The 14,772-nt window shown below is 39.5% G+C and overlaps 1 protein-coding gene across 1 annotated transcript in view; it reads right to left on the reverse strand.

Moving 5' to 3' along the window:
- Positions 1-14,772, reverse strand: part of METTL15 (methyltransferase like 15) — a 91,100-nt gene that overhangs the window by 42,418 nt on the left and 33,910 nt on the right. Inside the window, 1 exon segment of the mRNA XM_018081852.2 lies at positions 11,994-12,130. Within this exon segment, the coding sequence (XP_017937341.1) occupies positions 11,994-12,130 (137 nt within the window).

The raw sequence follows: 14,772 nt of genomic DNA on the forward strand, positions 1-14,772 counted from the left end.
TTCTAGGGGTTTTTGAGGGCCAAAGGCACAAGTTTTCAGGAATTAAAAAAAAAAAAAAAAGTGCTTTCCCAGAGAAGGCTTGGAGAAAGGGAGTGCTCCTTATCCTCCTCTTTCCTTTCCCACCCAGACAGGTGGCACAGATCATCTTGAAGATGAATGGTCAACCTGGATATCATTATCAGGAAGAATTTGGTTGTTTTTCTGACTTGTATTTAAAAATTGGAGTTCCAGCAGCCCCTAACTTCTCATGACCAGAGTAAGACTGACAGTATAAACAATAGCAATATTACACATTGTTCCTGCTGTTGAGACATGACTCTTGTATTACTTCTCAGAGATCTGTATGTGTCAAGACCACTTACTAGTCAATATTGGTCTCAAACAGTTGCATCATTCAGCAGCAACAAGGCCACAGGGAACTTCCATTCCAAGTTACATGTTTTCTGCACTGATGTTTTATACAGAAAATCTGAAAATCTCTCTATACAAATCTTTGCTGCTTGATGTATTTTTCAGGCATCCAAATACAAAGCCAGCAATTAACTGCCTGATTTTACTTTCAGTTCTTTCAATACTCTGTACAACACTTGGCACAGCTGAGTCACAAAGACCAAAATGAAATTAAAATGCAAATGATGTTTATTATTATGACAGGAAAAAAAATAGAATTATGTAGTCAAACTCAAAGTAATTCATTTTTATGATCTATGTCACTTATATGTACAACCCTAATGCATCTAAGAATAACACTATTTGAAGTACAATGACTCAATCAGAAAAAATAATCTGAACTTCTCTATACATTTGTGTATTTCATAGTTAAGTTTGAAGTTCAATACTGATAGAAAGTATTGATAGAAGGTATTTACAAATATTTTCATTTAGTTACCTGTTTTCCTTTTTATCACTGTAGAAGAAATAAAATCATGAATCAGAGGCTATCAGCTCTTTTTTTGTTTGATTTAGCTACTTAGTAAATTATATGTTTAGCTTAAATACCAACAGTCTTAACCTTCTCTTAGCAAGTGACAAGTACCTTTTTGTCAATACATTTCCACCTTCACAGGAAAATGCTGGTATTTTCTGCTCTCAAAAATTATAATCTATCTACTGATGAAATAAACTTTTGCCTGTATTGTTTGATACTATGGAGTATTTCAACACAGTTGATGTCCTCTTGATTTGCACAGAGTGCCTCAACACCTCCTACTGAGGTAAATGTGAGCAAATACACAAGCTAAATATACAACTCTTGACAAACAAAATAAAATACAAAATGCTGCTGAAGAATGTGAAGATACCATCTTTTCATTAGAACTAAAATATCTGTAGACAACCAGCTACCAGGTGCAAAAACCTTCTGAATAAAACCTATGTTCTCTTTCCCTCCTTCTTCTCATCATGAAGGAGTTTTGCTATTATGAAAAACTAAATTTTTTTAAAAAAATTAAAGCAGTCCTGTATCAGTTTCCTTTAAAACACTGATTATTTTTATAAACACCAAACTGGCTTGTTATTGTATGAAAATATGCCCAGAACTCAATTGTTTGGCTACGAAAAAATTGCTTTAAATGTTTATAAAGGTATTTCTAAGTATTATTGAAACATACATTTTTAAATGTTCTTAATTAGAATTTAAGTTCAACAAGGAATCAAGGAATCAACATGTATTTTAGTAATGAAGTGGTTCTAAAAGTAATATAAAAGTCTTCAAGTCATCTAAACACCTGCAAGAAACTTTGTCATCAAAAACAAGAAGATGGAAAAGTGACTGAAAGAAAAAGTTGATGTCTCCTTTATGGATCATAGAAGTTCAAAGAATATTTCAGCTTTGTAATCATTTACTTTGGGGGGGGGGGTTTAAGAAATTTTTTCTTTTTAGAGAAAAACAAACCTACAACCCAAATTAAGCATCACAGAACTGTCCTCAAAAACACTCTGAGTTTAAGAGCTACAACATTAAACTTTAAAGATATTCTGAGCACTTTTATACCACACTGATATAGATGAATTAAAAAAAGAACAAGAAGAACGTAACGAACACGTCTGAAACTACTGCTGATTAAAGTAACACTTAGCATTGCATTCTATGAAGTTGAGCTAACAGGTATATATAACATCCCTAAAAATAAATTAAGGATCTGGACATTTATACTGAAAAAGTATTCAAATCACCCACATTCAGCTCCGTGACCTTAACCAATACCTAGAGGAGTTTTGTCTGTTTTAAATTATTTCAGAAGCTTCTTATCCCTCTCCATCAACTTCAACAAGTCCTCTAATTCTGTAAGTACAATTAGCATTTTACAGTATTCCTAGAAACACTGATAAAAGCTGCGATGGAAGAAAACAAACATTCCATTGAATGTTTCTTGGTCAACATCTGTGGTCTAAAAGCTGTAGCTTCTCAGGCTAGAAAGTAATTAAGTTGCTTGGCCTATACTTCCCTTGCCTAAAGATGTCTAAGATGATTCAGACCATACTGACTGCCTGAAGGATGAGGCTGGACTAGATGACATCCTAAGATCCCTTCCAATGGGAATGGTTTTGGCATTGTGTCATGGTTTAGCGATGGTATTCCCCAATTTACCGTTCCCACTGAAACACTCCAACCCACACGCCGCTCGCTCCCTCCTCCTTCCACCTCCCTCTCCCCCCGTGGGGAATGAAATAAGAAAACAAACAGTAAAAGCAACAATATTATAACAGAGTGTACAAGAGAGGTGAACGATTCGCACGTTGAGTGCTCATCACGTGGAGCCCAACGCTGGCCAGCACGACTGGAAGGGACCCAACCCCCTGCCCCTGAGGTGAGGTGGTGTAGAACAACCTCAGGGTCCTGGCCATGCAACTGCAGAAATTAACCCTGTCCTGGCCAGAACCAGGAAGAGAAACTGCCTAAACCAAAACTACCATCGAAACTGATAAACGTCAATTATTTGCAAGACTCTAAATTTCACTTGATATAAAATGACTCAGTAACAGCAACAGAAAAAAGCATGGACATAAAACAGTTCATTATTTTAAACCTAATGCTTACAGACCTTCCTTCAGAGCTTCAAATTGACCAAAATTTCTTCTAAGGTTTTCCCACTAAAATAATATGATGATTCAGCTTCTTCAAGACTACTCAGATCAAAATTATAGCACTTTGTTTTCCTCAACCAGTAAGTTGTAACCCTGACTCATTTGACTGGAAATTATATTAAATCTAATAGTGACATATGGGATGTTATGTATGAAAACAAAGACAAAAGTCCAGTTTTATGGTATGAAATTGAAAATAATTTTAATAATATAACTATCTGATAATTCTGTCAAAATAAAATATATAAATATAACATTAAAAAGATTAATAGAATCTTGTAAATAGAATGAGTCTTGATAGACTCATTAGTATTTAATCATTGTCCAAGTGTATCTATTGCTAAAGAAAAGTTTTAGTGGGAATGTCAACATAACCACATGCCTTGAATTAATGCTACTGTGTATATGAAGGCAGTATTTTGCCATAGCTATGGTCTTAAAACACACTTTACTACTTCAAGATGTAAACAGTGCTGTTAGAACCCACCACTGAGACGGGTAACAGAGGTTCTCATTAATAGAGGCCTTGGGGTGGATTAGAGTGAAATGACACTGAATGATCAGTGTGTGTATATATATACATATATATGTAGGGTTTATTTTAGAACAATTTGGTTGCAATGGAAAGGAGGTATGTAGCTGTTCTGGTTGTTATTGTTATCTATAGTAATATAACAATATAAAAGCATAAAAATGTCGCTTAAAAAAATATATAAGGAAAAGAAAGACAGAGAAAGAAAGGGTAAGAGTAGACAGTGGAGAGGAAAGATAGACAGTGGACAGGAAAGACATCACCACTCGTGGATCCAGCGACAAGACTTGGTTGTGGCACATCAGATGTCTGGTTGGTCCAAGTGATGACTGAAGTCTTGATCTGTGGGGTGTGGGGGAGGCCCATAAAACAAAGAGTTCAACAGGTTAATATGCATCCAGGCTCAGGTGGGAATGCCCAGGTACCTCCCCCAGGGGGGAGTTTTAACACTGTTGATCAGGAGCAGTCTGATGGTGGAAGTGGTGGAAGGCCCCAGAAATGTGCCTGGGGTCACTTCAGTGGTCACTGGTGGTCACAGATCCCATCCTGTCCTGTCCCATAACTTGGGGTGACACGTGCATGGGCAGTTGCCTCCTTTCCCACGGTTTGCCACAGTGGGAATTTTTGTCCGGATGCATTAATCAGGATGTGCTAACCAGATCTCATCTTCACCAGGCCTGGAATTAGCACCTTCCTGTCATAAATTCCCCCCTTCTGTGTTTATCTCAAGTTCCCACTGTGGTAGCTTATCTCATGGCAAGTTCCTTCTGCGGCCTTGACCATGTTTGAGACAGGCAATTGTACTCTTAAGTCCTTACAAGTGCAAATGAGGACTTCTCTATTATGTAACCAGCATATGAAATGTAAACTCAGCTACTAATATTGAAAATGGTCTGTAGTCATCCCAAAACAAAGTGGTAGAAACCCTTTCTGAACTTGAAATTACCAGACTACAGTCTGTAACAGGCAAAGATTTTGCAGCCCACATTATGTCTGCAATGAAAATAAAATTAGGAATTGCACATACAAATTGTTTAATTGCAGTTTCAAGTGATGTAATGTTGGTAGTGAAATTTCTACAATTATGCTATGTAAGAGAAGCCTGATACTCAAATCACAGAATCAGTTAGGTTGGAGAAGACCTCTAAGATCGAGTCCCACCATTAGCTCAGCACTGCCAAGTCCACCACTAAACCGCGTCCCTAAGTGCCACATTTACACAGCTTACAAATCCCTCTAAGGATGGTGACTCCACCACTTCCCTGGGCAGCCTATTTCAGTGCTTGACAGCTCTTCCATGAAGAAATTTTTCCTAATATCCAACCAAAACCTTCCCTGGTGAAATGTGAGGCCTTGTCCTATCACTTGTTACCTGGGAGAAGAGATCGACGCTTATCTGGCTACAACCTCCTTTCAGGTAGTTGTAGAGAGCAAGAAGCTCTCCCCTAAATCTCCTCTTCTTCAGGCCAAACACCCCCAACTCCCTCAGCAGCTCCTTGTAAGACTTTGTGCTCCAGTCCCTTCCCAGCTCCACTGCCCTTCTCTGGACACGATTCATCACACCAGTATGTTTCTTGCAGTGAGGGGCCCGAACCCAATCAATGGTGTGGCCTCATCAGTGCCAAGTCCAGGGGGACAATCACTTCCCTGGCCCTGCTGGCCACACTATTCCTGATACATGCCAGGATTCCACTGGCCTTCCTGGCCACCTGGCCATGCAGCACCCCCAGGCCCTTTTCCACTGGGCCACTTTGCAGCCACTCTGCTCCCAAGCTGTAGCACTGCAGGGGGTTGTTGTGACCCAAGTGCACTGTGTTTTTCTGACCCTCATACAGTTGGCCTTGGCCCATTGATCCAGCCTTTCCAGATCCCTCTGTAAAGCCTTCCCACCTTTCAGCAGACCAACACTCCCACCCAGCTCGGTGTTGTCTGCAAATTGACTGCACCTACACTCAATCTTCTTGCCCAGATCCTCAATAAAGATATTAAACAGGGCCAAATACTGAGCCCTGGGGAAAACCACTCGTGACCAGGCATCGACTGGTGTAACTCCATTCACCACCACTCTCGAGTCCCAGCCATCCAGCCAGTTTTCACCCAGCAAAGAATACACCCATCCAAGCCATGACCATCCAGTTTCTTCAGGAGAATGCTGTGGGAAACAGTGTTAAAAGGCTTTACTAAAGTCCAGGTAAATGACATCCACAGCCATTCCCTCAGAAGTTCACAAGGTTTTAACAAAGCACTAAAGGGACAAGATATCAAGCAATGTAAAAACTAAAAAGGGAATAGAACCAATTGTTAAAAGTAAACTCTTGTATTTGTTTTCTATGTCAGGGTAATTTTGAATTTGGCCCAAATTTAGACCAGGAACCCAGCGTACTGAAGGATCAGGCTGTATGTATAAAAGCAAGAAAAGGTTTCCAGTCATTCTGAAACTTGCACAGCTGGGACTTCAGCAACAAGAGAAAGAACTTTTATTCCTTATGCTTTTATATGGAAACATATTTGGGGTTGTTACCAAAATAAATCCTTTGGGAAACAAAATACATGACAGAAGAGCAATATTTTAATATAATGGTATTTGAAGGTCTTTTTACCGCTCTCAATTGAATTTTTCCACCTCATATTTAAGGCTTAACACTTACCTTTGTTGCTTGCATTTGAGAGGCAGCCAGATGTTGACATATATGGAGAATTCTTTAGAAAGAAATAACCCTATAGGTAACCAATTAAGTATATTTATATATAGTCAAGGCACCATTATAATGAATATGCCCTGATTGCACATTAATTGTATCCCTTATGCACTACAGTCAAAAGTTAAATACTAGCTTGTAAAAATAACATATAGCAACAGGAAGCACCAATATATAATACTCAGCTACAATTCATAAGCACTTAAAATAAGCTTATTGCAACTGAAAAAAAGAAAAAGAAGTTCTGTTTTCCCTAGAACCAAAAATAAATTCTATTTTCCCCAGAGCATACAATGCACAGCTGATGTTTCTATCTCACTTTTTTTACAAACTTAGTGTAACCCTGAAAGCAAAATCCACAAGTGCCCTCACACCTCAAAATCACTTTAGAACTACAATAAGATGATAGTCAAATTGTATAAGGAATTTTTATGCCATTTTTCCATACTTTGGGGGCACAATTTCTTATTCTGCTCAGAGAATTACAAAGCACATATTTTCTCCTCTGCGTAGGCTTTGCATGAGTTTCTCATACTTGGAAGCTTTCAATGATATTGGTTAATTGCCAGATTTCAGCCACCTCTCTAACCTCTCCCTTTCAGTGGGTGTGAAAGGGTTTACTTGTAATGTATATTGCCCCTGACTGAATTTTATCTTGTTCTCCTGAATTCTCATCAGCAATTCCCAAGTTAGAGGCTTCCCCAGAAAGTACGTCAAAGGATTCCCACCCACACACTGAATATCTAACAGACCCTGACCCATTTTCTCCTTATTAAAGCAGCACTACATATTTTAAAGAATAAAAATAATAAACAGAGACACTAAATGAATGCAAGAATTGCAGTGGGAACTCTACTCTTTCCAGATTTTAGTTCTGACAAAATTGTTATCAAAAAGCAAAGAGACACATTTAAAATACAAACAACAAAAGTGTTTTTCCTGTGTTTTCATTCTGTGACTTATTACTCCACCCATCTTTCACCTAAGTACAAGGAGGACTTCATTTATAAATTCTGAATATAGAAAAATCCCCCAATTTAGCCACACTTATCTCCTCTTGCAGCACTATCTATGGGCATATTTCACAAACATAGAACTGTTAGGGTTGGAAGGGACCTCTGGAGATCATTCAGTCCAGCTCCCTGCCAAGGCAGGGTCACCTGAACAGGTTAACCAAGAATGTGTCCAGGTGGGGTTTGAAAGTCTCCAGAGGGGGAGACTCCACGACCTCCCTGGGCAGCCTCTCCCAGTGCTCTGCCACCCTCAACGGAAAGGAATTCTTCACGGAGGTTGAGGTGGAACTTTCTGTGTTTTAGTTTATGGCCATTGCACCTTGTCCTGTCTCTGGGTACCACTGAAAAGAGTCTGGAATCATCCTCTAGACAACTGCCTTTGAGATACTTGTATGTGTTGATGAGATCCCCTCAGGTCGATATCCTGCATTTGTCCTTGTAAGAGAGATGCTTCAGACTCCTCATCATCTTTGTGGTTTCTACTGGATCCTCTCCAGTAGCTCCTTGTCTTTCTTGAACTGTGGACACAAGAACTAACACAACACTCCAGATGTGGCCTACCTAGGAATGAGTAGAGGGGGAGGATCCCCTCCCTCAGCCTGCTGGTCACACTCTTCCCAATGCAGCCCGGGGTACCACTGGCCCTGCTGGCCACAAGGGCACACTGCCAGCTCACAGTCAGCTTGTCACCCACCAACATCCCACGGCCTTCTCAGCAGAGCTGCTCTCAACTGGCTCAGCCCCCAACCTCTACTGGTACTTGGGGTTATTCCTCCCCAAGTGCACGACCCTACACTTGCCTTGGTTGAACCTCATCAAGGTTTTCTCTGCCCAACTCTCCAGCCTATCGAGGTCCCCCCCAAAAGGGAGCAGAGCCTTCAGGTGTATCAGCCACTCCCCCCAGTTTTGTATCATCAGCAAACTTGCTCAGGGTGCATTCTGTCCCTTCATCCAGGGCCTTGATGAACAAGCTGAGCAAGGCTGGACCCAGGATTGATCCCTGGGGAACACCACTGACTGCAGGCCTCCAGCTGGATTCTACTCCGCTGATCACGGCCCTCTGAGCTCTGCCATTCAGCCACTTCTTGATCCACCTCACTGTCCATTCACCTAACCCACATTTCCTGAGCTGATCTTTGAGGATGTTATGGGAGACAGTGCCAAAAGCCTTGCTGAACTCAAGGTAGATAACATCCAATGCTCTCGTACCATCGTACCATGCCATCATAAAAGGCAGGTCAAGCATGATTTCCCCTTGGTGAATCCATGTTGACTATTCCAGCATCGATTAGTCCAGCTGGACCAATCACTCCTGTAGACCTTCCTTCTTTGTGATGACCTTCAGAATGATGTGTTCCACCACCTTTCCCGGGATGGAGGTGAGGCTGACTGGTTGGTAGTTTCCCAGGTGCTCCTTCTTGCCCTTTTTGAAGATGGGAGTAACATTGGCCTTTCTGCAATCATTGGGCACCTCTGCTGTTCTCCATGATTTTTCAAAGACCATGGAGAGTGGCATAGCAAGAACATCTGCCAGCTCCCTCAGCACCAGTGGGTGCATCCAATCAGGACCCATGGACTTATGGGTGTTAAATCTGCCTAGCCAATATCACAGAATCACAGAAGCAACTCAGTTGGAAAAGTCCTCTGAGATCAGTCAGTCCCAACACTTCCCTATGACCCAACACTACCATGTCAATTAGACCATGGCATTAAGACCAATATTTTCTTAAACACCTCCAGGGACTTTGGCTCCAGCAGCTCCCTGGGGAGCCCATTCCAATGCCCAATCACTCTCTCTGTGAAGAACTTCTTCCTAATGTCCAGCCTAAACTACTGCAAAAACTAGTGCAAGACTCAAGATCCGTCCTGTAGCTGATGTGCTGGAATTTATTAACATCCTCAGTTAACACATGCAATATTCTGTTTTAAGTAGAAAAAAAAAGGTAACAGAAAATTCAATTGAGGTATGACTTTCAATGTGCCCATTGCATTCAGAGTTTGAGACACTGGGAATCAGATTTTGCTGGTTACAGTTACATAACAGCCTCTTCCTCCACCCTGTGCTGTCACCTCTGAAGGAAGGGAAGCACTTCAGCAAGTCAAAAAACCTCTGCCAAAACAGCAGTATTAAACAAAAGAGGTGAAAAAAATAGTCTAGAGCAGAAAAACAATGAAGGAGGTTTATACTTCTGTGCTGTAGTTATTCAGTCAGATACATCTACAGTTGTGCTTCTTACAGAAGGGACAGCCCTACATCACCCTTAGATTGCATCTGCATGCTACCACTGCCTTTTTTAAGCTAGCACAACTGTTTCTGTGGCTCCCTGGTGAACGATGGAACTACTTAATCGGAGAATGGACCTGACCAGATACAGATGTCAACTGGATGAATTCCCTGAGCTTTTGATGCCCACACAGACTTGAACTGAACCGATACGAGGTTTATTTCTAACACAGGGCAGAAAATAGACACTAAAATCCCATAATATTAGATCAACCATCTTTTAATGAATATTGAAAAAAAAAAATCCATTTATAAAAGCTCCAAATCTCAGAGGTCAACCCCTTATACCCAACTGATTTGTAATCAAACACTAACTTTACCTGTTATTTATAAATTATATACTTATACCTCCTCCTTTCCCCTTGCAACTGACTTCCCAGGGATAGCAGATTAATAATTAGCACATATACCATACATGTGCTAATACATGAACATTCTTTTATCTTAATTTTCAACACAAACTATTATGAAAAAAGATATATTTACCTTCTGGAAAAGGATCTACCTGTTCTTTCTAATAAGACAGACAGAAAATGAGGGAAAATACCAGAGCAAATAAGAGCACTGCTGTATCTTACAATACGTATTCAGGTGGTATGCAGTCATCTTTCAGTGATCAAGACTCTTCATCAACAACACTATGCTATTTAAGAATCCACTTCATTCTAAGGATAACTTGAATCTCTACAGGTGGACAACAACATGTCTGGAGTCCACGAACCAGAGTTTTACAAACAAAAATAAGAACTAGGAGACCTCCTTTGTCTAATTAACCACAATAAGTTACATAAACTATAATATTATATTAAATTAAAGTTCACCCTTTCACAAATTTAAGCAAGAAGAAAATTAACAATGTCAATCATTGGCAGAACAGCATCCAACACCTGTAAAATACATCTGAAAAATAAACTTTTTTCGCATCCAGGTTTTCATAGGATGCTTTACAGATAAACACATATTGAGTCAGAGACTGCACATTGTTGTCTTATGTTGTGTGTATGTTTCTAAAAGACTGGGTTTTTTCTATGACACAAAGAACAGAAGATTTTACAACTCCCATGACATTTGGTAGAATGTGTTTGCAGACCTAGATTAAAAGAAAACGGACTTTCCTTGACAATATTCTCCACAGTATTCTTTCAAAAAGAGCATTCTCTGAAGAAATAACAGTTGAGAGGAATTCCACAAATTTGTAAGTTTATACTGCATGTCACTTCAACCCACAAAGAACTGAGAATTAAAAGAAATATATTGAAGTGTTTTTACAGAGTGAGATGACTAGAAACTGAGCCATGCTGTCTTGTCACATGTTTGCATTTCTCCCACTGGACCTCTGTTAAAGACATTGAAGAAAGGAATGTAAAATTCAGCCTTTTATCTTAGAAAAGATGAGGAATACCTTCTGCATTGCTTAATATTACTGCTGACTTAGAACTCCTTTTTATGTGGGAAAATTTCACTGAACAAACAAGTGTTTCTTCAGCCATCTCTTCCAGTATTCTTCTTCTTGGAAATATTTGTTTTTCCTCATGTAAAAGCTATTTTGAAATAAATACTCCAATGTTTTCAATCTGACAGTGGGCGTCCTCTCCTTGTTCCTTGACCTAAATGTCTTAAGTATTAATTATTTCATATGATTTAGTTTTGTATCTACATACTCTTACTTCTTGGTCAAATCTGAAAAATATCACTTTCTGAAAAGCTCATATTCAACTCTACAATGCACACTTTTGCATGAATGCAATGATGCTCTGACTGGGCTCTTTCTTGAACAAAATAAAGGAACAAGAACTTTGCATAACTAAAAAATTGCATTTAGCAATTGTTCATTTAGCAAATTCAGCACTCTATTTAAAAAGAAAAATGAAACATAAGCTATACACAGAAATAGTACCTTATTAAATTGTTCAGTAGTTTCTGAAGCCAGTGGCAAAATACTTAGCAAACCTAATACTGAATTACAATTATTTTGGGGGGGTTAATTAAAATATTCATAAGCCATATTTAAATGACCTCATTATTTAAATTCTATTATTCCATTGATGTTTTGTGAAATATTTACCACAAAGATATGTTTTTGTACCATTCTGCCATCAGAACCATCTCAAGGCAAACGGAACCCACGAATCTTTTTTAAATCCATTTTTAACCGTAAAATTGGCTACTTGATGCATGCTCAGAATTAAGAGTACTGAATATGCATTTAACTCCAAAAATCTGCATGCAAATATCTCCTACTTAACAGGGTACACGCAGCATACAATGCTATTCTACAGTAAGCCATTAAAAACTATAAAAATATATTAAATTCTGTATAAAATACCAAAGTATCAACCTTATCCCAACCATATTTCAGAGAGGAGAAGACAACTTACGGGTAGGATTCTGAGAGCTGCTGAGCTATCCTGTAGGCTGTGGGGTCCCTGTCCAGGGCATACACGGTGATGTCGTTGGCTCTCTCCAGAAGAGCTGTCGTGTGACCTCCGGCTCCAAACGTCATATCGAGGAAACGCTGTGGGGTGAAGAAGACACCACCTTTACCTCAGAGCAGGGATAAACTGACTGTTGATTTAAAGCTCCTTTTGCTAATCTCCCTTATGTACTGGAGGAAACCATACCAATGCCTTTCTGGAAATAAATTTTTGTGTTTTGTGCAGAATTGCAACCACGTCAGAGTAACCTTTTCAGGGGTTGTGAACTCCCTCCTAGCAGTCCTTCCAGAACAAAAGGTCAGTCATTTGGGACAACCAACTGCAGCTTCCTACTGTTCCCATTTCTTTTTATTGTGTGTTCAAAGGAAAGCCACTTATTGGATGGATACAAAGATGTATAGGATATGGGATTATAGGCAGTAATTGCACCATTTATTTTGTAAGAACCTGTCTAAAAGGACGGCTGATGCATTGTGTAGCAATTAAAAAAATGACACTATCATAGTTTTATACCAGAGATCAAAGTGTGGTGGCACATATATTATCCTGACTGGCACTAATCTAAGTAGCCTAGAAAATGGAAGCTTTCAAGACAGTACCATAGATTTTGGGTTCACTGTGCTTTGTATTTAGCTATGCATTTAGGTTATTAATATACACTGATGCTCAGTCCTGATATATCTTCTCTACCATCATAACATGTTAATGTTAATTAGATGCAGAATAGCACAGGAAAACCCACCTTAACAGCAATCCCACTTCAACTGCTGATGTGACATACTCTGTGGGCTGGAGTTATACCTTTTGATAAGCAATAAATATTTCCTTGCTTCTGAGGAATACTTACTGCCTATGAATATATACCAGGCCTGTTTTTTTTCTTTACAGAAACTAAGACTAGAAGATTTTTAGTAATACCAGGCAAACACAGCCACTCTCTCCAGTCTTCTAGACTAAAACTGACAACACTTTCAAGGAACTCTGAATGTAGTCTAAAACATATGTAGGTACAAATTCAGCACCAACTGAGTAACACTGGGCTTTGCTGTGTGCTGGACATTTTGTCCAAAAGGATCCTATGAGAGACAATATTGAAAGCTTTACTGAAATCCAAAAAGATTCCATCAACTGGCTTCCCTTGATCAACTAGGTGGGTTACCTTGTCGTGAAAGGAAATCAGGTTTGAGAAGCAAGACTTTCCTCTCAAGAAGCCTTGCTGGCTGTGACCAATGACTGTGTCATCAGGTGTTTTTCAATACTCCCCAGAATAGCCTTCTCCATAACTTTACCAGGCACTGAAATGAGTCTGTAGTTTCTGGGGTCCTCCTTCTTGCCCTCTTGAAAACTGGGACAACATTCCCCAGCTTCCAGTCAGCTGGGATTCCCCTCCAGACTCCCAAGACCGCTCAAAAATCATCGGGAGAGGTTTTGCTGTGACATGAGCCAGCTTTTTGAGGATTCTTGGATGAATCCCATCAGGCTTCACAGGTTTGTAGGGATCCAGCTGGAGCAGCAGATCCTGCACAATTTCAGGGTCTACTGGGAGTTGATCATTCCCACAGTCATGGTCCTCCAGCTGAGGGCACTGAGTCCCCTTTGGTTCATGATCCATGTTGAAGACAGAGGGAAAGAAAGCCTTAAACACCTCTGCCTTGTCTCTGTCCATGTTTTTGAGGTAACCATCCTCATCCTCAACAGGATGATGATATTTCTCTACTGCCTATTGCCATTAATGTTTTTGAAAAAACTGTTTTTACTGTCCCTCACATTTCTGTCCAGGTTCAACTCCAGTTGAGCTTTGGCTGCATGAATTTTCTCCCTACAGTGGCAAGCAGCATCTCTGTATTCTTCCCATGTCACTTGATCTTGCTTCTACTGGGCATACACCTTCCTTTTTTTGCCTTATCTCCAAGAGAAGATTCCTGTTCAGCCAAGCTGGCCTTCTGCCTCGTCTGCTTGAGTTCCAATACCTGGGAATTGCCTGCTCCTGTGCTCTTTGCAGGTGTTTTTTGATGCTACTGTTTTTATGGCAATGTATCTAAACCAAAGTAGAAATGTGACTTACTTTCTGCACCCTGGAATTCCCATAACTCTTTCCTCTCAGTTGATTGAACTGACCTCTGTTGACTGGGGGGAAACTCAGACTACACACAAGCTAAACTAGAACAACAAATTCGCCATATATTTCAATATTAGTACCTGCAGGCCTTTCTTCCCACTTCTGAAATTATTTTTTATGTGAAACAGTTTTGAAGATCACTTATCAGCCACAATCATATTAAACAGAAATTGATGCCAACTAAACTTATTTACAAAGATTACACACCACAAGGGTAAGCACCTTTTAAGGGAAATTTTCTAACTTATCTCTTGAAAGAATTAAGATTCAACCACAAAATCCCTTTGGAACAGAACAGAAATTCAAAGGCAATGAAGAAAGACACAAATACTTTTTCAGAAACAGTTTTTAGAAAACATAAATAAAGGCTTATTTATGGAAATTCCATAATAATAAAGCTGAATACTTAAGAGAATAATAATATAACACTACTGTTCCTAAAAGTTGGTGCAATTTATGATCTTTTAAGTTCTTTAGGCTGCATTATTTAATTTTTTTGTGTTCTGCCATCATGTTTCCTAAGCTGATGTTCTAGAAACAAATCTTTCCTATAATATTTTACAAAGTTCATGGAGGATATAAAATTTAGTTGGGTGATCACCC

This window comes from Manacus vitellinus, unplaced genomic scaffold (assembly GCF_001715985.3).
Source record: "Manacus vitellinus isolate BGI_N305 unplaced genomic scaffold, ASM171598v3 scaffold_57_pilon, whole genome shotgun sequence".
NCBI classification, from domain to species: Eukaryota; Metazoa; Chordata; class Aves; order Passeriformes; family Pipridae; genus Manacus; species Manacus vitellinus.